A 23,543-nucleotide genomic window follows, 5' to 3' on the forward strand; every position below is an offset into this window, starting at 1 on the left:
GAAACCATTCTGTCTCTTTCTTTCGATCATAGTTGAATGTTGTTATAATCGCAATAATAAAAAATCATATGATTCTATATTAATTTAAACAAATAATATTTTATACACATTTAAAAGAGAAATATTAATTTGTTAAGTATATCTTAAATTATTCTTTCAATTTCAATTAAAGGCGCATCAAACATTACATATAATGAAGAGTGCAGTTTGATTTAAATTAATATTATTGCGGCATATCGCGTGTAAAAGAATACATTTTAACAACAATGAGAAGCTGCTAAACTCAACTGGCTGCATATCGGAACTTGCCGACTTGCAGAGCTGCAGATGAGGATGCTTCCTATTATATTTGAAGAGGTCAGCTCGACTATGCATTCGAGCGCATCAAACGAGACTTTTGTCGTTTTCTCATGAGTGGTCCAGACAATTGCGTGTATCTGGATGTCTAGACGGCGGGTTGTTTCACGTTTTCTGTTCGGACAGAAATCGCATTAATTTGATTCTTTTCCGCTGTTTAGTGCGACGATCGCCGACGGAAAGCATACGCAAAAATTTTTTTTTTTTCCCCCCCCCCCCTAATAATTTTGCAAGATCTTTTTTATGATTTATCTATCATTATTCATATCGTGTGAAATGTTATTTAATATATTTTTTTTGTCTGCAATTGTTAATTACTATAAAATATTTTTTCAGTTCAGTCTATTTCAAGAATGTGAAGTAATAATATGCTACGCTAATTGAGATTTGCAGTTTATATTTATTCATAAATCTAGCTATAACTCATTAAAATATTTTATGAGCAAGTGTAGGAATTAAAGAAAAAAATATTATTAATATATTTCATGATTTATGATTTTTTTTTAATTATTTGCCTGTGCAATGCGTTATAGTATGTAACATATGTTATTAATTTAACCACTTTAATTTCACTTTGGCAGCGATTTTTATTGCAATTCGAAAGTATGTATCGAATAATCGAAAAATAAGCAAATTATATTTACTACGTGTTACTGCTAGCGAGAAAGGCGGAGGAAGACGTAGGGGAACGTATTACGCAAATAATCATTTAATCATCGCTTTTAGAAACATGACTCGCGGCATGTTTTGATTGGTCAGATTCTTCTTATAAAGGCGGGTCTTTCGTATTCTCCTCCGCCTTACATTACTGGCGGTTATGGCTGTCACGACGCAAAAAGATATTTTGCTGTCTCCTCGATTATTCGGACACTTTCAATATCCATAATTAATATACATAGTAGTCGTCTCTCTCATTTCTTAATTATGCTTCTTTATGCGATTTCTATTAATGACAAATGTCAAAAGTTTTTTAACAGATCCTAATTGAGATTTATTGAATTATATGGTGCATAATTAATTTTAAAGATTGAAATTTTTTAGTAAAAAATTAGATTTTTTTTATATACAATTTAAAGTCTATATATTATGCGTAACGAAATTTTAAGAAAAACAATATAAAAGTTTATTAAATATCAAAATTTTAATAATAATTTTTTACAATATAATTATTAAATCTATCTGCGAACCTTTCTTATATATAAACTATTACATTAATTTTTGTTACATACATGAATATAACGTCCAAATAAATTGTATAAGACTTTATGCAATTTATGCATTTAGAAGTCATTTAAAAATTATCTTTACATATTTCTTCTAATATACATATATATTTTATTTTGTATATTATTATAATACATTTAAAATAACTGCATTCGACATTTTCTAATTAATAATTAATTTCCGTGAAAATCGCGATGCACGGAGTTACTATTAAAAAGCGTACGTGATTGTAGTAGTAAAAATCTTCAGTCATATACTGACGTACCCGCACATTCACATCAGTGTATCTCTGTGACGTTCCCGTGCGACGGGACCAACACTTGACTCCCTTGCAAGACCAAGTCACATTATACGTCTGCCCTCCGACCCGACCACTCAACCGTGACCATCCCCCGAAATAGGGATAGTTGGCGCATCGATAAACAACTCTTCATTATAATTTCGCGAGTTTTGCAGATTGCAAAGTATCATTGAATTCCTCACGGTGATGTGTTTTTCTTATCGCATTGCTACTGAATTTCGGTGATTGATAAAATTATGAGTGAACTGTCAAGACTCCTTTATATATATTCGAAAGATTTCATAATCAAATTTGACAGCTTCCAAAGTGAGCAGATTATCAAGACTTTTGTGCGTGAATTTAAAGAAACAGATTTATAATCAAGTTCGATAATTAATGAAGTTTGCAAATGTTCTACCGAAAGAAATATTAATTTGTTAAGGACTTACTATTTTGAGAATTATTCTTTAGGATTTAAATTAATCAATTGAATCAAAATTGTTACGATGGTACAGCAAGCTGTGCAAAGTGAAAACAAAATTTCGATTATCGAGTTTTTTTTTTAAATTATAAAGATATGAGACTCATGTAAGAAATAGTGCAAAAGAAAAGTGATTATCCAGGATTTATTTAACGAAGTGGCATTCGATGCACCACAAGTACCTCGATTGAATATCGAGGATGCTTTAGAATGTTGTCTTCTTCAATATCGACTCCGTTCAGCGTTCGTGATATTCTTAGTGAAGAACAGCAGCTTGGCGCCATGGATTGTTACGCGCATCATCAAAATCAAACACAACAACATGTGCATCAGGATTATTATTCATATAATGTTGTACCTGAAAACAATTGGGAAATGGATAAATTTAAAGAGCAATCGATGCCCAGCTATCAACATTACTCTGATCTCAATCACGTTCACCAGTTGAGTCAGGTGGTACCACCGTATCAAGAAACTTCTATTACTGAAGACGGTAAATATTATCTCATTATGAATATTTTATTTAAGTCGAATCACATTTTTTTTACGGTATAATTATCTAATAATAATTTTGCGACATAAAACTATATTTTAAGCATTATATGTCGTTGTTTTGTCTATTCTTTTTGCTTCTCATTGAATCAAATTAATTGTAGTATATGATAAGAAAAAATAAATTATAGCATAGTTGCTATATCGCTGCTCTTTCCCAAGTAGTCATATTTTTTTCATATTATGCAGTACTAATGTAATTTGTGATAAACAAATATTGTCAGAAGCGAGATTTTTAGATAGATACAAATAAACAATATAAACATTAATTTAGAAATAATTGCTGAAATATAATGTTTTACTACATTCATTTATTTCTTAAATATTTTGTTGTTCGGAGAATTTTGATTTTATTAGTAAAAATTATTCAGTAATAAGTTCACTAATAAAATAATATTTATATAACTTATAATACATTATTTTCAGGTAATATTGTTACATCCAGCAAAACAGAACTGCGCAAAAATCAATCTGGTAAAAGAACGAAACGGAAGCCAAGAGTGTTGTTCTCACAAGTAGGTTAAATATTCTTAAATTAAATATTCTTTATATTAATAATAATTGATAAATGACTATTGAAATATTCTACTCAAGCGGATTGTGACTTATAATAAAAGTTTTATAAAAATTTGCAGAGAAAGAGGATTAATCTTATAAGTATAATAAATTTAAAATTTTACTTTTAAATAAAATTACTTAAAAATAATTACTTAAAATTAATTAAAATTTTAAAGATATCTTGCACATAAAAAGAATTAAAAGACGCAAAACGTTAAATTATAAATAACAATCCGTTTTACAGACACAAGTTTATGAACTAGAACAACGATTTAAGCAACAAAGATATCTGAGTGCACCTGAGAGGGAAATGCTAGCCCAAACCTTGAAATTAACTAGTACGCAAGTGAAAATTTGGTTCCAAAATCGACGATACAAGAACAAACGCGCCCGAATCGAGGACGCCGAGAAACTACAGGCGCAGAACATGAAGAATCAATCACTCAAAAAGATTGCTGTGCCAATTCTTATCAAGGATGGCAAACCTAACGTACAGGAATCTTACAACGGCCCTTACTGGCCGAATATCCGATCGGATTTAGGCGTTTCGATGCAGACAGATTTCAGGACGAACGAGATTCGTCTCAGTCCCGACTTTAGGTCCAACTCAAACGATGTGAGAATTGACTCCAGTATTAGCCCGGAATATAAATCGGAGGTCAGCTCAGAAATGCCTGGAAGATCAAGTCTGAATAATATGGCGGACAGACAGCACGTATCAGAATACAGGAACAATTTTGTGACGGAAGCTTCACCGAGTGTGAACGATTGTAATCGATTAATCAAGACGCAATTTAAAACATGCGCGAACGCGAATGAAACTGCATCGTATGATCTGAAAAATGTTCAATCCGACAATAAACAGCTTGTGACTGACAAGCGGATGCCTATGGACGTTTCCAGTGGCGAATATGGATTTTCAAATTACATTGCTCCGCCTAATTACCAAATGCAGTACGTAAATTATATGGAACAAATACCTATGGATCAAAATCTGCAGCGATTATGGTAGGTGCATCTTTATGAGAAAAATCCGATGTGAGAATTATGAATATGTGCGATTGATTGCTGTAAACTTCTGCTTTTGAATTTTTAGTGATTCAGGAGATTAGATTTAATAATTAATTAAGTCGTTACTTGAATTCTTCTGAATTATACTAAATTATGCGCTGTTGACATTTTACATTTGCTGATGAATATTTAGATTTTATTATCATCTATTATCTATCATGTGTGAATCCAATTACATTAATATTAATTATGAATTAATTAAAAATTGGTGTGATGATCATTGATAAGAATCAATCATGATAATGTATTTTTATATTAGAAATGATTATTTTATACATGCCACATAATAAAAATAGGAGACATTTATTATTCTCATTTTTCATATATTTTTATTATAAATTTAAAAAAAAACTTTATTTTATTTTAAATTGAATCAAATTGTCTCGGAAAAAATTACGAAAAAAATATTTATGAAAAAAGAAAACAATATACCAAAGTAATTAACCAAAGATGTATTTTTTAATTTTATTATGGACACGTAAGTAAATAAAGTTAAGTCTTAAATATGCTAACCAAAGAATAAGTTTATGATATTGGCAGCTGTTTTTTAGTCGGCTAAGATTTTTTTCTTCGAAATAGTAACGCGCCGTATAAGAGGCGGAAATTGCTTCAAGTGGTCTTTGCGGAAACATCGAGCACTTTTCCGCGGATGTTACATGCCTCGGAAAGTTTTTTTTTCTCTCTAACTTTCAAGTGCAGACGCTAGTTGTGCAATAAATTAATTTTATTCACGTGATCTGTCACGTACTCTGCTTAATAAGAACGGAAGTGTATGTATATTGTAAACAGTTATGAGGAATGTTCAATTTTCTATTAAATATATAATGTGCATAAATATAAGAAGAGCGTTGTGTTTCTCCTATATATCTTCTATATACATATTTAGAATTATTTTAACTTGCCGCAAAAATAAGAATTTATGTTTACAACGTATGAATTTTGCGATAGAATAATTAATTCTTTCATAATTATAATTTACATGGATCTTAATAGGAAGCAAGATTTAAAATCATGTATTTAATGATAAATAAAATTCTCGGTCTACCACAAAATTGAACCCAAATTTTATAGATAAGCATAAATTTTTCATAATTAGGCTATACTTTTAGCGTAGCACTGATGTTAAATAAGAATTAAATTATATGATAAAGTGCATAATTGAAATTGTATGAGAAAATTGTAATTTTTAAATAAGTAACAATTCGTGCAAGAAATCGAATACGTATTTCTTGTATTGCGTATTTTTTCTATCCATGACATGCATCTTCATGAATGCTCTGTGTATTTTCAATCGATATCGATTTCCATCGAATCAAATCCAATCCACATGCCTCTTGGAAGTTCGCGGTCCGATACAGAAATATGGCGAAATGGCATTTATAAATAGGTGAGTTCTGACAGCTTGAGCGAAACCATGGGCGCCTTTTAGGTTATCGCGCGAACGATGGGTCATCTGGCAGTCAAGTGCTGCCTACATAGACGATTTACATCAGTGTAATCGTGTTCATGGTGCTACTGGTGCCATAAAGGGCCATGGGAACAAGCTGATAAAAATGTCACTATTAATTTTATAAGGCTTATGTGGTCAGATCGTATCTGAAGGAAGAGCAACTTGTTTTCATTCTAGACGTGCACCTGATTGCACCTGCAAGAAATTTCAATAATTGACAGGATAAATCGATCAATACTCGAATCATTGCTATATATCATTTATATGAAAAAAATAAAAAATTTATATATGTACATAAATAGTATGAAAGAGATGATTTCGATAAAACTTCGCTAAAAATGCTAATATAGAAATGAATAAATTTGTTAATGAGTTACATAACTTTTATGTTATAGTTAGAATTGGAATGTTATTAATTTTCATTGATTAAATTAAGTCCTTTCAGGATCGATTGCGTTTTTCACACTTAAAACGCACGTCGATGCATCACTCCACATGCACCATATAGTTGTGTCCTCTAATCATTATAGTTCCATTACGATATGATGTATTCAGATAATCAATCATGAAACGCTCAACATAGAAATACGATCCTATTTGCTTGTAAGCCAAAGGGGAACGAACGTTTGCGCGAGGTACCAAGAGAGGAAGAACGAGACGCTGTGCAAATAGACGATCATATGCATAAAACGGCCAATGTCTACAAATCAAATAATTTTAGTTAAAGATGAGAATCTTTTTTGCATGTATATGTGTGTGTAGAGATCATTAATCATCCTTCGGACAGATATTTTACAACGATATGAATCGCATAGATTTCTGTTGCATTTTATATTACCAAGACTTACAAATAATAAAAAAGCAGAATGAAAAAATTAATATGAATATTCATAGTCGAATTATGCATTGCTTGCATTTTTAACATTGCGCCTTATCGATTGCTGAATATTCAGATTGAAGAATGTCGTGATGCATTTACCTGGAAAAGACAGAATATATTATTTATATGTATTATTTTATATTATTATTTCCTTAATTTTATTAAAACTGCTGATTATGCTAAAATGTTTTTGTTAAAGTCACTTAAAATATAATACAGAAATGATATTTTGAAAATGCATACACTTTACACATTTTTATTTTAATAATAATTTCTATACATAGAAAAAGATTAAATAACTATTCTAAAGAGTAATATAAAATATTTTTCTCTGTACAAAATTATTATATTTAAAGAAGAAATATTTACATTAAATCGAAAAGTCTACTTTATCAACGTGCGTCAAACTATAACCGTGTGTTGCTTGCATCAATGTGTTGAGAGAACAAGGGATGTGAAACTGCTTCTCTCTCAGGGAAACTTAAATCTAAATATCTAACTTACCAGCATGTGAAAAAGTCATTTAGTTAATGCTTTTTGCTACTGACATGTCCTGCACTCTATACTCTGATATAGAAGAAACTTTTTTTTAAAGTTTTTTTTTTTTTATGTATATAAAAATGTGTTCTCTCTCATTTTTATATCATCAATAATAAGATTTTCATTTCATCAATTTTGTACTTAATGTAATGATTTTACCATTATTTTATTATGCATCATTTTAAAAATAGTATAAGAGAAAGAGATTTGTTAAAATTTACTAACTTTACTAACTTTCCATCATTTGTATTATATTTACGAGATTAAACATATAAACATATAATATATAAGTAAAATTTTTGATTTCAGAATACGAAGAAGCTCGAAGTATTGTCGAACATATGCTGGTGAAGCTATTGACGTCTATCCTCGTAGTTCGTAAGTATAAGAAATATTCGAAAGAATTTCTTTGAGTCGTGGCGGCTGCATGAAACACCGCTGATTGGCCGCTCGTACGCCAATTTTCCTCGACGGCGCTTCGCCACGAAAAATCGCTAAATTGCTTCTTTGAAATGCCGGAAAAGCGGAGGAAACGGTTTCCTCCGTAGTTCGCTCGACAAGTTCTTCTTGGTAGACTTCAGGCGTCGTTACCCGTTTGATGATCCGCGATGTACTCGGGCTGATTTTCTCCCTTCGTAAATTCAAAGCAGAGCAGGTATTAATTTCGGAAAGAAGAAATATTTTCGCACGTGTGAGAATAAGTAAAACTGCGTAACGTTTATAAAGTGAAAAATTTGCATTAGAAATCTTATCTTTCGATATAATAGATATTCAAGCTTGAATAATTATCTTTCACATTAAAATTTCTATTTTATATCAGTGAAAAAAATATTTTTATATTTTACAAAGCATTTGATAAAAAGCAAGGATTAATTTAAAATTTTTATAAGTTTTTAATTTTCTTTATGATTATAAAATACACTCAAAATTTTTTAATAATTTTATAATAAGCATTAGTTTTACATTAGTAAAAAAATTATGTTATCTCTTATTTATGTGACTAGCACAACACAACGCGCACTTCGCGCGCGCCATTTATTCTTTTTCATTAAACATTTTTAACGATATATACACAAAATAACTGTCAAAATATGCAATGATAGCCGCTTACGAAGTAAGCGCAATGACAGAACCAATCAGCATCGCGGAAAAGAGGCAACAATATACTTCGAGATTTTCGAGTATCGACTTAACATGCCTTTTTTACGGAGAGATAGTTTAATTAAGACAATTGCTCATCGAAAAATATAATTATCTAGATAAATATATTTATCTAGATCTAGAATAACACACACACACGCACACATACATACATGAGGAGATGAAATAACACATAGAAGATTTAAATATTTGAAAATTCATGTTATACTTACAAATTTTACTCGTCGCTGACGCAGCATTTCGAATGTTTTCGGCGAAATGGAGAGGTGTCCCCTTTAACGTTTTCAATAGTCCATGTGACACGCCGGCTTCTAGGTTTCCTTGGCAACCATCCCAATTGAAACGCGTGTCACAGAAATCGGAAGAATGGTATATAAGAGAGATGGGAAAAAGTGACGACAAAGACGAAAGTAACTGAAATCTCAAACTTGGAACCGGCAATTCCGTTTATATTACTTTTGGAGGGGATGATGAAATCAGATTCGTGCGTTTGTTTTACTCATGAAAATAAAGAGGGAGGACTTGTTACATTTTTTCTATTGCTTTAACATTGTAATAATTGATGCATACTGACTGCATATTTCGAATCTTTTTGACAGTTTGACTTACAATTAGAAAGAGATTTTTAACATAAACTATAAAATATTACTTGCTTCATGTAGAAAAACGTTTTAATTATACTTTTAAATTTACTCGCTTGCTTTACATTTATTGTAAAAGATACTGTAGACGCTCGAAAAAATCAGGATTTTTTTACCCTGCAAGCAAATGGCTCGTGCAAAATTGATAATGGCCACTATGCAGCCTCGAGCAGCTGAATTGTCCTCTGTACAATTTTTTACATGAAATTCAAATTGATCCCGCTTCAATAATCTTTTTGCGGTAAATATGATTCTCGGTATACTTGTCTGCGAATTCATTAAACCACGAAAGATATTTAATCAAAAATATATCAAAAGTATTATATCAAATATATTTTTATTTTTTCTAAAAAGCTGGATTTTTATCTTTTAATTATAATAATTACTGGAATAAATTCTTTAAATATAGAAAATTAAAAATTACTATTTTTCTTGGATATTAACAAATATGTGAAGAAATTTATTTACGAAAAATAATAAGAATACTGATAATATAAATTTAATGTTTTGTAATTCTATGATATTATATATTTATAATAGAGTACAATACTTATAATATTATTATTTATTAAATATAAAATTTTAATGATATTTTACTTATAAAAATTTGTATATATGCAAGTATATATAAAATATCTAAGAAAGAGATTTTATTATTTAATAACATTTGTTTATAGTGATGCACAAAAAAAATCGCAAATCTTTATCTTATGCTAAAATAATTTATCTAGAATATTATATTTGCATAATAGATTTTAAGTTAATTTTGCCAGTTTATCTTTCATTTATTTAATGCGCAAAGCTTTCTACTAACAAACGATAGAGATGCGTTTGTAGAGAAACGGTATAACGAGGGGTAAGGCGTAGAACCCGTACTGGATGATCAAGGGAGAGGGTGGTCTTGCTCTATTAACAGCTAATGAAAATTAGCTTTCGTCGGTTGATTGAGCGTTAAATCGTTCCTTTCTCGTTTTACGAGACAAGTCCGTCAGTGGTGCACTCGAACTAACGTACTCCCGCTTCAAATTGCGAGCTTGTTACAGCCGATAGCAAATTCCTGAGTCGAGGATTGAAAATGGTTTGTTACATTCGTATATTTTTAACTTGGAGGCATCGACACTTTTTTAGAAAAATTTTATCAACAAAACGTTGTCAATTAATATAATAATGTTATTTCAATAATGATACAATCTGGAATTTTCTGGAATAAAAGACAGAAATATTCTAGAATTAGAAATTTTAACATTATGTTGACTGATTAATAGACCTATTTAATTAAGCGTATTAGTTTTATATTTATAACAATCACGTCATAAGATAAACAGACTCGTAATATTATTGCAGCAATTTTTATTTATTTATTTGTATCGCAAGGTTATTTATATCGCAGGTTGATGCGATACAAATTTCGATTACAGTAATTAATACGACGGCTTCTATCCGTAATCTATGTTGGTAGTTCAAATGTGCGCAATAGAAAACCCGTGGTGCTGCAGACTTTATAGTCGCTTCTGCAGTCCATTATTGCTTCGTTTATAACAGTTCTAAACATTGTAAAGTCATAATGCTCTCTCGTGCTAAACGAGGCCTTGTGTCGATGTACAATCGCTATTAGTGCCGAAACTCGTAATAATTTGCGGCTTGCGTCACGAAAATTATACTGACCACTATAGTTTGTTGATACTCAGAAACGCCAAAAATACGAATTACGAAATAGGGATAGGTGATTTTTTATCTGAGAATTTTCGTTTATTTTTATGTGTACAAAATGTACTATTTACTTAATATTTTTTTTTAACTTTTTATAAACTATTTAATCAGATATTTAGAACATTTAAAAATGTATTATTTAGATATATTATGTTTCTTCTCGTTTCTTTGAATAATTTATATCGTAAATAATTGTCGTAAAAAGAATAGTATATTACAATAGCTTGTGAAATATTCTATATATAACTCCCATGAGAAATAATGCTGTATATGTATGCATGCAATTAAAACTTAAGAAGTCTAAACAAATAAATTAAAAACTACTAATTCTCTTCTTAACAACTCGAAGACCGCCTCATAAGGATTTATACGGCGGAATGTAAAAGGCGTTTCGGCGAGGGGAATGTAACATTTTTGTTTACAACAGATGAGTGTCAGATCTAGATTTTTTCTCGTCCGTCGGTTAAGCTTGCTCGTCTCCGCGTCTGAATAAACATATCTGATGTCTGCTGGGCCCACCCAGATGCAACCATTAAAACCCTTATGAGAAAGTCAGTTGCAATACCGATGAGAAAACTCATTTTTCACCTGCGATGTTGCGCTTTTTCGAAATTGAAAGGAAATAGGAAAAATGTGGAGAGAATATATACACAATATATACTCAATAGATTCTGGATGATATACATATATTTAAAGACATTTACGTGATCATCTGGGTGTACTTAAACAATAAATTGAATTTGAACATAGTACACTCGTGACGCACATTAAACAAATTGCATTAGCATTAGATATTTAATTCATACTTTTTATACATTGCACACAGTCCGCTAGTAATTGCACATGTTTTAGAGGTAATTTGAAGAACACATTTTCCGTTTTCACTTAAGAATCATGCGTCGCAATTTATACGTCTGCCAATACTCTCCCAATTTGTGTAAAAAGCACTAGATGTCATTTGGCATGTTACAATATAATAGTTGCATACAATATCATCTCTGTTTTCCTTCGAGATATGAAACTTTAAAGTTAAAGAACATACATAAGAGTCAATAAAAAAACATTAAATTAGTAGATTGTGAAAACTTTATTTTTTAGTTTTTCCATTTTTTTTAAGTTTAAAGTTTAATATCCCAGATAATAGAGGAAATAGAGGAGACTCAATATCAATATTTCGTATTTTATACATTTATTTACAGGCTAATTTACATCACTTTTATATCGTCATTGAATTACAATAAATATATGATAATTTCAGACAGCTCGATTAGATGAGTAGTAAATCCAATTATTATGCATATTATTATGATTCTAACAAACAGACTTTTTGTATGAAGTGCTCATATATTGAAATACAATCGAAAGGCTTAACAGTAACGTGTTAAGAGAGCGTATTTTATAGATAAGCTACTGAAAAATATCATAACTTGTTAGTAACATTTAGTATAGGTGTAGTCGTATTTTGAACATATCCTTTGATATGATATTATAAAAAAGATGCAAGATACACTTTTTCGTGAAGAGCCTCATAATTTAAAAAATAAATATTTAAAAATTTCATTGATGATTTGATTTGATTGACTGATGTATCGGTGGTTCTTGATTGAATTTTTAACATTAATAAACTGGATTTGTGGACATGAGATGTTAATGTTACAAAATATTTTATTTTTTCTTTTTTTTTTTAGAATCATTAAATCTATTTTTTTTATTTCAAGAAAAATATGCCATTACATGTAAAGTATAATGCATGAACCATATAAAAGATGACTCTATCGTGTTTTTTTCTCTTGCAAATATATGACAAATCTGGATATCAGCTATAAATTATATCTTTATATTAAATGAACAATTTGTTAAATAATTATACATTCTTTTCGCCGGAATAAATTTGACATTGAAATTCATTTGCGCTGTAGATCAGTTTTGATGATCATGATTTCTGCGTACTTAATTGCGTGATTGAGCATGCTGTTGTTTCAAGTCATTAAACACATTTTTAGACAGTCATAAAGTCACGATATTTCGCGATACTAAGATATCATTATTCTATAAATGATTGTATTTTACATCATGCACAAAAGTGACCATCTTGGTGATATGAAACGATACTCGAAATTTCACGAGCGATCTATCGTTCATTTCTCGTTCTTGATTTTCGAGATTTGATTCGGATCGAAATCAGGCGCGATCGGGCTTTGTACCTGAATGTGGGTGGCGTGCAGGGGCGGACAGAGTAGCGGATGATACGGGAGACAGTAATATGGGAAACCGCTGAGCGCTTTGTTCGCGGGGTGAATTTGCGGGCCCGACATTTGGCCGGGAAGTTGTCCGGAACCACGAAGAGGCAATCCCCTCAAATGCTCGTCCGGATGTACCAGGACGCGTACAGCCACGCGCCTGGCGCTTCCAGAATTAACGAGGGCGCCTAATTCCTCTTGGCGCCGCTTGGTCTTGTATCTGAAGTAAAGTCAACAACAATATTTAATGAAAATCGAAAGAGTAGGAGATTTGTAGTCCGTGTAATATAAAATCGGATTCTCTTTTTCCAAAATTTTTATATCAAATCTGAAATTAATTTCATGTATAAACATAGATATATAAAAAAAAATTATACCGTCGATTTTGAAACCAGATCTTGACTTGCGTCTCCGTCAATTTCAAGCCGCGTGCCAGATCCGCCCTCTCTGGACCCGACAAATATTTTTGAGCGGCAAATCTTCTTTCTAATTCATAGACTTGCGCATGCGAGAATGCTGCTCTGCTGCGCTTTTTTCTATTCTGCAAACTTTGCCCCGAATTTTGCGTTTCGTATGCGTCGTCTTCCACTTCATCTGTAAGATATGGACGAATAAATTTTTATTTTGGAAATAAAATCTCTCAGCTCCTTTTGCATACGGATAAACTTAAATTAATAGAGCCTTATAAAAAATGAAACTTTTATTAAAATTTTTATGATATTCTGATTTCATTAAACATTTCCTAGAATATATTTTAAACTATTATAATATATTAAAAGAAACGAGAAGATTTTTAAGCTTTTGCATATCAAGGAACATGGGACTTTATTTTTCGAATAATGCGAGCTTGCCGAGCTCAAATTCGTTTGCGGATAAATATTTAGATTCACGCGAGAATCTGCAACTATACCGTAAAGCAATCGTTTAGCCCGAAAGTCGGAGTAACCATCATCGAGCGGCCATAGAAACGGCGAACGATCGGAGAAAGAAAGAGAGAGCTTCGTTGCTTTTGATGTCTCGAACAAACATTAACACATGTACTCGCTACTCCGACATGTTTACGTTTCTGTTCCGCGGTAATTCTCCTCTAAGTTTAACCAGTGCCACTAGAGTACAATCATATTGCAGATCACGCTAACTTCTACTTGGCAATGCGCTTGATCCGCTACTTTGCAATATAAATATCTCATAAACAAAAAGTAATATACAATTTTTTAACCAAAAGAATAAAAATATTAAACCGTTGATTACAAAAATATCTCGCATTCTTTATTAACTTTATATAGATTATCGAGATATCTTTCGAGATATATTTGCATGTTCATTTTATTTGTATTATCATGTTATGAAAAATTCTTATATATTAAATAAAAATAGTATATTATTTTATATTCAATTTATATTTTTGTAAATTTAATTCGGTGTAACATTATAATTTTGGCCGCGGGCATGTTGATGAAGATTGCATCGAAGAGATGATCAAATCCAAATGATTTAGTATAGATTTTATTATTTTAAAAAATATTGTGCTTTTGATATAAAAAAATAATTAATTCTCTAGAATCGTAATAATTTGTCAATGAAATATCATATTTAAAGAGGATTTATAAAAATTATTTTTTATATATTTATTAAAAATTTCATATAATCTACATTAGTATATTTTCGCGAATTTTTTAATCGTGAAGTTCTTCGATAGTATTATAATTATTTCGCGCTTAAAACGCTCATCCTACGTCAATGTTTATCGTCGGTGGTCAGCAGGGGATACGGAGCATTTAGAGAGATCTATATTTGATCACTTTCGACGTCAACTAGATGCCATCTCGTCCGGCTAATGCGTCCATCCTTCGGCGCTCGTCAAACATCCTACACCGCATCTATATCGAGAGTTCAGTTCCAGACGAGCAAGTGGCGTCGACTGACTCTGATTACATCGATGATCCTTTGAAACCACTAAAACGCTTTTTGGTTCCTCTACCTGTCTTAGCTTAGCTTAGCGATGGGCGAATATTAAGAAGAATTTTCCCACTTATTACCGTAATAAAAATAAAATATTAAAAATACCGAATTAAAAATAATATATTTTACGACATCATCGATATTCTTTCGATTATGTCCATTATTATATTAAATGACTGGAGAGATTTTCCCTCACGAAAGTGAACTCGTAATTTTCTGAGTGCACCTTGAATCGGTGCCAGCTCGTACCTGTCTCTTCACCCCCAGTCGCTGCAAACAATATGCTACCGTGGCTCGTGCGGTTTCAAGTGACGATCTTTCGTTTCAGAAAAGGCGTTACACCGTGTCTTCGTAAAGTTAATTATCGTATATTTTTTTATGGCGCTATCTTTATAAGATTTTCTAAGATCTTATATAGTCATGTATTTTCTCTATATCTATAATCTCTTCTGATCGACTTTTTATTTGCAATACATCGACGTAATATTAGGAGCACAATTATTATAAAATATATCGAAACATCGTAACCAAATATATTTGCTAAATATAAAATAAAAAAATAATCAAGAGTTATAATTAGTGACAATTATAGTTCTATATTCAAAATCTTTAAAAATCTTTTATTATTATATATAATGATTCTAGAAGGATAGAAATCATGTGTATATTTCACCACAAATGCTGTTAATCATGATTGATTTCTCGAGCAGTCAGTGCGAGGGAAGATATCTCTGTTTACCTTTATATTAAGATAACACTATTCGGCCATGTAATTCAATACTTGCTCTTCGTATCGTACTAAAGAGGGCGAATATATATTACGAAAAAATGGATATGGCACGAGGGGATGCAAAGATTAACTAGGAAATATCGCTGTAACGATAATTCGTGCAAAATTTAATTAATAATAATACTCGAAGTGAGCAATTTTGATTTAACGGAGATGATTTCGATAGCAGTTTCCGAACCCGAAAGCGGTCTGTGGTCTGGCCGCACGCGCTCGCCGCTTTTATTAACGCGATCTTCTCGAAAAATCTCGACTCTGAAATAACAAATCTGTTACCTTTGTGTGATTTTCTTTATTATTATGTGTTGTTATAAGGAAATGACAAAGCGATTCGTCTCACACAGATTTGTTTGTCGAAGCACGCATGTTGACTCGGGTTAATGTGCCTCAAGATCACCTCGAATTAATTTTCGTGTTGCGAGATATAATATTGATTATAAGGACTTTTATATATATATAGCGGCGGTGGAAATTATCGCGATTTTGCTGCGCTTCTAATTGTTTCAAACAATCGCTGTCTGCTATACGTAAAATAAATTCGTATAAATTCAATTTATTAAATAAGAAATATTGCCATTCTACGTGCAAAATATATTGCATAATGTAGATATAGTGGAAGCGAAATGGTTAATGATAAGAATTATTGGTATCCTGTATATAATACTTAGCGCTATATCTGTCATCAATAAATCAATCGCGAACATTTATTCGGAAATAGTTAGCAATCGTAACCTTGATCTAAAACAGTTTTTAAGGTAATCCACGGGGATCCTTGCTTGCATGCTCTCGAGACAGGGGAACAGAGTGTGGCCAGAGATTGAACAAGTGCAAGAAGTAATCGGTACTCGTGACGTCTGCCGAGTCGAGTGGCACTTATGCTACTAAAATTACATTCAATTATGTTATCTGCGCTCGGGTTAAACTTTAAAAACCCTTGAAGGAGCTCGCCTGTTACGCGCGTATCTGCTTAAATGACCTCTTAAGCCCGCATCCTCGTGCCCGACATAAAATAATCCGGCAGGTCACCATCTTCCAGAATTTTAAAGATATTGTTTTCTCTCTCGCATAAGATATTGAAGCATAATTCATCTACTTTTCGAAGAAATTTTCCTTTAACCTTATTTTTCTCATTTTTTCATTATTAATAATTGATCATTGTGATTCACAGTCTTATACAATATCCTTTAACAACATTTATCTTTATTATACATATTAGCATTCTGAATAATATAATAATAATAATATTTTGAAGAAAGTGATATATAGTCACATACATATGCATAATAAAGTTGGCTATTAAATTGTTACATTTTTTATCCAAATTATTATTCTATTTAATTTAATATAAAATTGTTAAATTGATATACAAAAAGAAAATCTTGATACTACTTTGATATTATTTTCAATAATAGAATATTCATAATACGCTTTTTGTTGCGCTATCGCGATAAAATTAATTCACGCGAACAATATCACGTACCTAAATACTTGTTTTTACTCATGTCCAACGCTTCGTCCTGCTGTCTGTGAGAAGTCTCCATCGGTTCCTTAACAGGCTGATACGCCGTCAGATTTTCCAGAGTCTCGAGATGATGCTTGAAAGTTCCCTGGGTTAAGTGCGGGATGTTTCCAAAATTTGATAAATTTGCTTCCGCCAGATTCCTTCTCAGGATATCCAGCTCGTGCGCCATATTCAGCTCCGGGGTGGGCAATCTCGGATAATGAATCACCTGATCATGATCGTAGTTGCCGTCGAGCTGCTCGTTCTCTGCTACGCGCTCGTAATCCCGATTGTGTCTTCTCATCGGTGCGGAAACCACGGCCTGGATTTTCTCCAAGTCGCATCTTCTCGAGTCCGCGCAGGAGGTTCTCCGGCTTAGGATGTCGGCGATGCTGAAGGGAGTCGGTTGAGAAAGTTTCGGCGAGGCTTCGCTGCGCTTATCGTCCTCCATCAGTCCGTATTTCGCTACTACGAGCTTTCTCGCGGATCTTGCAATGATTACGATGAAAACTGTCTAAAAAATGATTTTTCTCTACACTCTCTCTAATCGTCTCTCTTTTAAATTTTTTCAATCTTTTTCTTCATAATTACGATCATCGTCGATTGTGTGCACACATGAGAAAGCTCGTCGCGTCACATGATACGAATGGTCACCAAATTCCACTATCTTGCATTTTCTTTTTTAATTTTTGTGGTTCTTTTTCACCTTTTACGAATTTATTGAAGTTAAAAGATTATACACCGAATTTTCTCAATCACTCAACTGTCACTCTCGCTCGTTACCAGCGTCGCCGACACGTCGGAGCGGAGAATCGACCGACGAATGCTAGATGTCTTCCGCGTTCACATAATCTCTGGGGGCTCTCGAGCAGCCAGAGGATCGCTGGTAGGCCGACTGGCGTTATTAATTGTTATTCCCAAGTGCTCGACCCTTTCGATTCGAGTGTGCTTGGGTCAAGTGTGCTTGTCGCCCGCGGAGACTTATTTTTCGAATTACCACACTCAACCCGCGACTCTCCCTTCCTCCCTCGTAAAGAGCCTCCCTCTTTTGCTCCAACAACCCCCACCTAAGAGACGCTTGCTCTTCTTTGCCTTTCTCTTTCTCTCTTCCCGTTTCTCTTTCTATTTCATGAAAGTCTCTCTAGTTTCACATAGATGATCTCGAAACGGTTTTATCTCCCGAGAGGCGAAGTTCAGCGTTTATCAAATTCTGACTATGTTCTCATCAGCTATCGATCTCTCGCTACGTATTGAAGAGATGATCCACCTCTCCTCTCATTAACGAGCTCGTCGGTGCTTCTCGTTGCCCACCCTCTCGGTCCCGACTCTCCCGAGCTTGCACACGCGAGTTCTGAGATAGGTGGAGCTTTAGATGTTCTACGTACGACCGGATGCGATGCTTCCGTTACGACGCAAGCCTCGCCCTACAACCAATCCGTCGCTTTTCCCTCGACTCTGCTTTTCCGCAATGGCCAATCCAGACGGAGGCGCGAACCGGGAAATATTCCGCGACGGAGTGGGATTGCGGGAGATTTTTAGATCATCGTAGTCGTCGCGACCCCGCCGGAACTGTACGGGGGCACTTTAGAGATTTTCTCGTTTTGTCATCCGTGTCAGCGAGAAATGATAAAAGGCTCCTTAAGTTCTTGCGACGAAGCAATCACTCACGATCGTCATATACGACGATAGTTTCATAATTGATGTGTGCTTTACGCAATCGAGATTACTTATATTAATATTTGATTAAAATGTGCTTTAACATATTAAAAAAATAGTTATCTGGTTCAATGAGATTAAAATTTATTAAACTTTAAAATATTTTCTTTACAGCAAAATAAAATTGTTAGGTTTGTACTTAATCAATCCCACATACTTAATCAATATATTATAATATAGTTATTATAACTATTTTTTTATTACTCGTCTTTTATATTATTTTATTCTTCTTTAGTTATTATGATATATATTAACCATATTTTTTATTGATTCATTTTTCATATATTCATTCTTTTTGAAAAAGATTAATATTAAGACATTAATCGTGACTGCGTGACCACAACGTATATTTAATCCTTATCTAGATTTGATTTATGCAAGAACAATATTTTAATTTTCCTTCAAATATATATTAATATATATTCAATCATATATAGTTAAAAAAATTTCTTTTAAAATATACAAACATTTCAAACATTTAATATAAAGTCTATAAAAAATTCATTTATTATAATATATTGATATATACACATTAAGATATTTTAACACACGTTAAAGATAACATCTGAATAAAAATCCGATTCTTTACTAGATAAATTTACAAGGGATGCCATAAAAATGTAACGTTTTGGTATAACATCAAAGTTTTCTTCTCGTTAAGTATGATAGGAATTACGATTCGAGAGACTAAGTCGCTGATGGATAAAAAGCAATCGAAGTCGTACCAGTTGAATCGCAGCTAATGCTTTCAAAAAGTTACTTCGCGCTCTCTCCATTTCTCCTTCTTTCTCTGTACATAGGTACAAGCGGAGTAATATAGGTACCTACGTACTCTCGTTTCTACGTTCTCTCGTTTCTACGTTCTCTCGTCTCGATACGATACGAGAGAAACTGCGCGGTGCATATATAGGGTGTGCTTTACATAACAATCGTCGCTAAAGACTCGCGGCATTGTCCGCCACGTGCTAGCACCCGAGTTCCTATGGCGGTTTAATTAAGTGTGAACCGCAGGAACGTGGACTACGCTTGACTTGACCCGATGATGACCTCGCGCGCTCGAGATATCGATGGGAAAATACTTTCGCCTCCCACCTTGTTGGGCGAGATGTGTTATTCGTATTTGGTTGTCGAAAAGATGCATGTCGATTGTAGATTCTATAATTACAAAAATAATTGAAGATGTTAATAAGTACAAAAATTATAGCACATTTTTATGCAAATAAATTTCTTTTATTGATAAATTTTTATTTCAATCATGCAAATTGAAAAACAGATAATTAAATTCAATAACATTAATAATAAAAGAATGTTTATTGCAATGTCTATGACGTTTGATCATAATTGATTGTAATGATCAAACGATCTAAGAATATTTTTTCTATATTTTTTAAATAAATAATAGAATATTTAAACAAAAATTGACTGCTGCTCCCTCAGATATATATTTGTAATTATCTGAAATATTACTTAATTATTTACATTCATTTTTATTTATATAATTATTTTGCAGTTAGTTTTGTTTAATTATATCACAATAAAAAAAAATCTATTGCTACTAGAAATAGGCAATAAGCAACTAAACATTGCAGATGACATACAAGTTACATATATATTAATAATTACCTGTCAGTAAACAATTTTTTTAAATAAAAGACAGATTATATGCATAAAGTACTACTTATGCCTTGAGCATCCGGATCGGAAATTGGAAAAACGACGTCCGCCATTTGCTCGTTACACTCCGTTATACGTAGACGATCTCAAGCCAATCTTAAGTCTACATACCAAGACCTCTTTTTCTCGATCCGATCTAATCAATAATAAATTATAGGGGGATGTGATGGTACGTCTCTCCCCTAAAGCTAAGGCTCTGACCCTCCCGCTCAATTGGTTGCAATTCTTAAAGACCTTAATTGGCGCGGAAAATTATACCTTATTTCAGTTACCCCCGAATAAGACCAGCGTTCGCCCTCCGCGTCGTCCTTTGCTCAGCCTCGCTATACTTTGTTGCCTCTCGTTTTCTCCTTCTTCGCTCGAATTTCTGCCACTCGGGTATTTTTTCTTTTCTGCTGTGAGCAATCGCTCGAAATATCGAGATTGCGTGATGACGAACATCTAGAGCGGGTAAGACTTTTATCGAGAAACATGTCATGAGTTACTGAATTACGTCAACCGATTAAGGGCCAAAGTGTTAGTCATTTATGAAACGATTCTGTCAGTAAACGCACATCTCGGCAGCATCCATCCGCCGACTTCAGCAGTTGTCATTCTCGCGACAAGTCAGTCCCGTTGTGCAAAAAGTCACCGGCCTCGACGTTCGTCTCGAAGCCTCGCGGCTACCCTTTTAACAAGCTCGTCGTCGCCTGTCGCGCGAAGAGAGCGCCCGGAGATGTCCCATAAAATCAAATAGTTCCGTACGAGGCTTCTTCCGAGGCCCGATTTAACCGACAGTCAATAAAGACTTGTGAGCCAGCGCCGGCCGAGCAGCTCGTTCAACGACCGTATCGAAACGAAAGCGAAACGTTAACGTAAACTGAAAAACAATCGTCGGCCACGGCGGCTGTCACTCCAACGAGGAGTTGGCATCCGCGTGGCGAGTCATCTGTTCCCTACGCGGCCGCGGTCGTTTATTTTTCCAGAATGCCCGCTAAAACACCATCGTTTTGCCCGGGTCCTCCGAGTAATTTCGACTATTTATAACGGTCCACCTAGGACGAGCTATCAAGGCGCTTTTTACGGTGAAGGTGCTAACGCGAAGCTCGATGAGTAATGCTTATTATGAGGTAATCTTAATTTGTCGTGCAAGCGCGAAGAGGCTATTTATTTATCTTATATATTTTAACATTGAACCGTAATAATTAAAAAATTGACAATAATAGTACATTTTGAAAAAACGTACTTATTATTTATTAAATTTTTTCTAAAGCTGCGCAATCACTTTTTCTGCAAAAACCGCAGATACCTCTTGTCAAATTTTTCTGTATTTTGTTACTTGATGCCATTAATATATAATTATACAAATCTGCATATTTTCAAAAATTAAGTAATTTAAAAATAACGTACTTTGAACTTTAAATTCGATATTTGTCATTTGTGTATTCAGTTAATTTGTATATCTTTATAGTTTTCATTATTATAGAACTTGAATTAAAATTTCGAATACATAAAACACAAAGACATTATGCAAATATATTTTAGATATTTAGATGATCACGTAGAGTGGTAACGTGATCATTAATAGAAGGAATTTTAAAGCTTAACATAATTTCACAATTTTTATTACAACGAAATCTTATATGTATAGGATCTTTGAATAATTAAACGCAATTCACATATCAAAAAAAAAAATGTTGGAAGCCAGAAAAAGTAATAATTGGATTTCAATTATTATTAACGCATTAAAAATATTATTTTATTCCCGATATCGTATATTAATATTAGAAATTAATTATATTATTCGTTTGTATACATCGGCAAATTTATATGATTAAATTTTGTGCTTTTTTTTAAATTATTAAAGTATCAGATAATCACGATTAATCAGATACTCTGTTAATTCTAATTAATATACGATAGTTAAATATACGACGATAATAGCGATCCAAGAAGTTCAAGAAGACACGTAGGAAAACAAGAAGGAGAGAGAATCGTGCGAGAGATACGGGAAGGGTGATAGGAGAGAGAGAAAGGAGGAAGAAAGGAGAGAGGAAGAGTGAATGAGCGGGAGTGGCGGCGGCGCAGCGTACACTAAGCACTAATATTACGTCTCTGGACTGACAGACGCGCGGACTTTAAAACCCAAGACTAACAAACAGTTAGCAGTCATCCGGTCTTCTTGTTTTTATATTCTTACGCGCGCGCGTTCACGCACACGGCCGCCCATATCGCGCGCCAGCGCTCGCGCAAGTAAGCTTCTTCTTCTCCCCCGTGTCTTACTGGTTACTTTCGCGTCGTCAAACGATCGAAATTTCCTGCTCGTCTTCGCCGAAAGCAAGCACGAGATTTCCTGTCGACGGAGGGAGATTCGAGAAGTCGAGCCCTCCTCAAAGTGAGAGCAATTTTTATCGCTGCAAAAATTGTCCCTCTTAGGTATCATTCAAAGGATTGATTATATTGCAAAATGTATATTTACATATAAATGTATATGTACATACTTATGTGTGCGATAGCCTTTATTATAGTTTGTCACTATTATCTATCTGATAAGATTATATATGCAGATAAACTAAAAATTCAATAAATAATAAATAATTCAATCTTTTAATTTAAAACATAAAATTAAATTAAATTTCGAGAGGAATAAAAGAAAGTGCAATAATATTATAACAATGTAATAAACTGCTTATAATAAAAGCAAATCCTTTTACTAAGAGTCGGAGTTATGTTTGTGGAGAATCTTTTATTTATTTTGACTCTGATATATTTTACACAT

The 23,543-nt window shown here is 33.0% G+C and overlaps 3 protein-coding genes across 4 annotated transcripts in view; 2 read left to right on the forward strand and 1 right to left on the reverse strand.

Moving 5' to 3' along the window:
- LOC115239456 (cysteine-rich hydrophobic domain-containing protein 2) overlaps nt 1-23,543 on the forward strand; it is a 196,282-nt gene that overhangs the window by 32,709 nt on the left and 140,030 nt on the right. For both annotated transcript variants that reach the window (XM_029813975.1, XM_029813974.1), the window contains exon 2: nt 7,703-7,771. The gene's annotated coding sequence lies outside the window, so the exon portion shown is untranslated. The remainder of the gene's footprint in view (nt 1-7,702; nt 7,772-23,543) is intronic.
- LOC115239454 (homeobox protein Nkx-2.5-like) lies at nt 2,399-4,751 on the forward strand. Its single transcript, XM_029813971.1, has 3 exons — nt 2,399-2,835; nt 3,321-3,409; nt 3,697-4,751. Exons 1-3 carry the CDS (start codon nt 2,553-2,555, stop codon nt 4,462-4,464), a joined length of 1,140 nt encoding a protein of 379 aa, XP_029669831.1. The 5' UTR covers nt 2,399-2,552; the 3' UTR covers nt 4,465-4,751.
- LOC115239455 (homeobox protein Nkx-2.5-like) lies at nt 11,628-18,675 on the reverse strand. The gene is made up of 3 exons (XM_029813972.1): nt 17,375-18,675; nt 13,523-13,739; nt 11,628-13,365 (listed from the first exon to the last, which is right to left on the reverse strand). Exons 1-3 carry the CDS (start codon nt 17,844-17,846, stop codon nt 13,044-13,046), a joined length of 1,011 nt encoding a protein of 336 aa, XP_029669832.1. The 5' UTR covers nt 17,847-18,675; the 3' UTR covers nt 11,628-13,043.

Source organism: Formica exsecta, unplaced genomic scaffold (assembly GCF_003651465.1).
Source record: "Formica exsecta isolate Colony F162 unplaced genomic scaffold, ASM365146v1 scaffold38, whole genome shotgun sequence".
Lineage (NCBI taxonomy): Eukaryota > Metazoa > Arthropoda > Insecta > Hymenoptera > Formicidae > Formica > Formica exsecta.

What these genes read in the sequence shown, in the direction of transcription:
- LOC115239455 (XM_029813972.1), bottom strand. Translation starts at nt 17,846, where the DNA reads ATGGAGGACGATAAGCGCAGCGAAGCCTCGCCGAAACTTTCTCAACCG. An exon ending in GAGTAAAAACAAGTATTTAG is followed by an intron (nt 13,740 to 17,374) that starts GTACGTGATATT and finishes CATATCTTACAG; the next exon opens with ATGAAGTGGAAGACGACGCA. An exon ending in ATCTGGTTTCAAAATCGACG is followed by an intron (nt 13,366 to 13,522) that starts GTATAATTTTTT and finishes ACTTTACTTCAG; the next exon opens with ATACAAGACCAAGCGGCGCC.
- LOC115239454 (XM_029813971.1), top strand. Translation starts at nt 2,553, where the DNA reads ATGTTGTCTTCTTCAATATCGACTCCGTTCAGCGTTCGTGATATTCTT. An exon ending in AACTTCTATTACTGAAGACG is followed by an intron (nt 2,836 to 3,320) that starts GTAAATATTATC and finishes CATTATTTTCAG; the next exon opens with GTAATATTGTTACATCCAGC. An exon ending in CAAGAGTGTTGTTCTCACAA is followed by an intron (nt 3,410 to 3,696) that starts GTAGGTTAAATA and finishes TCCGTTTTACAG; the next exon opens with ACACAAGTTTATGAACTAGA.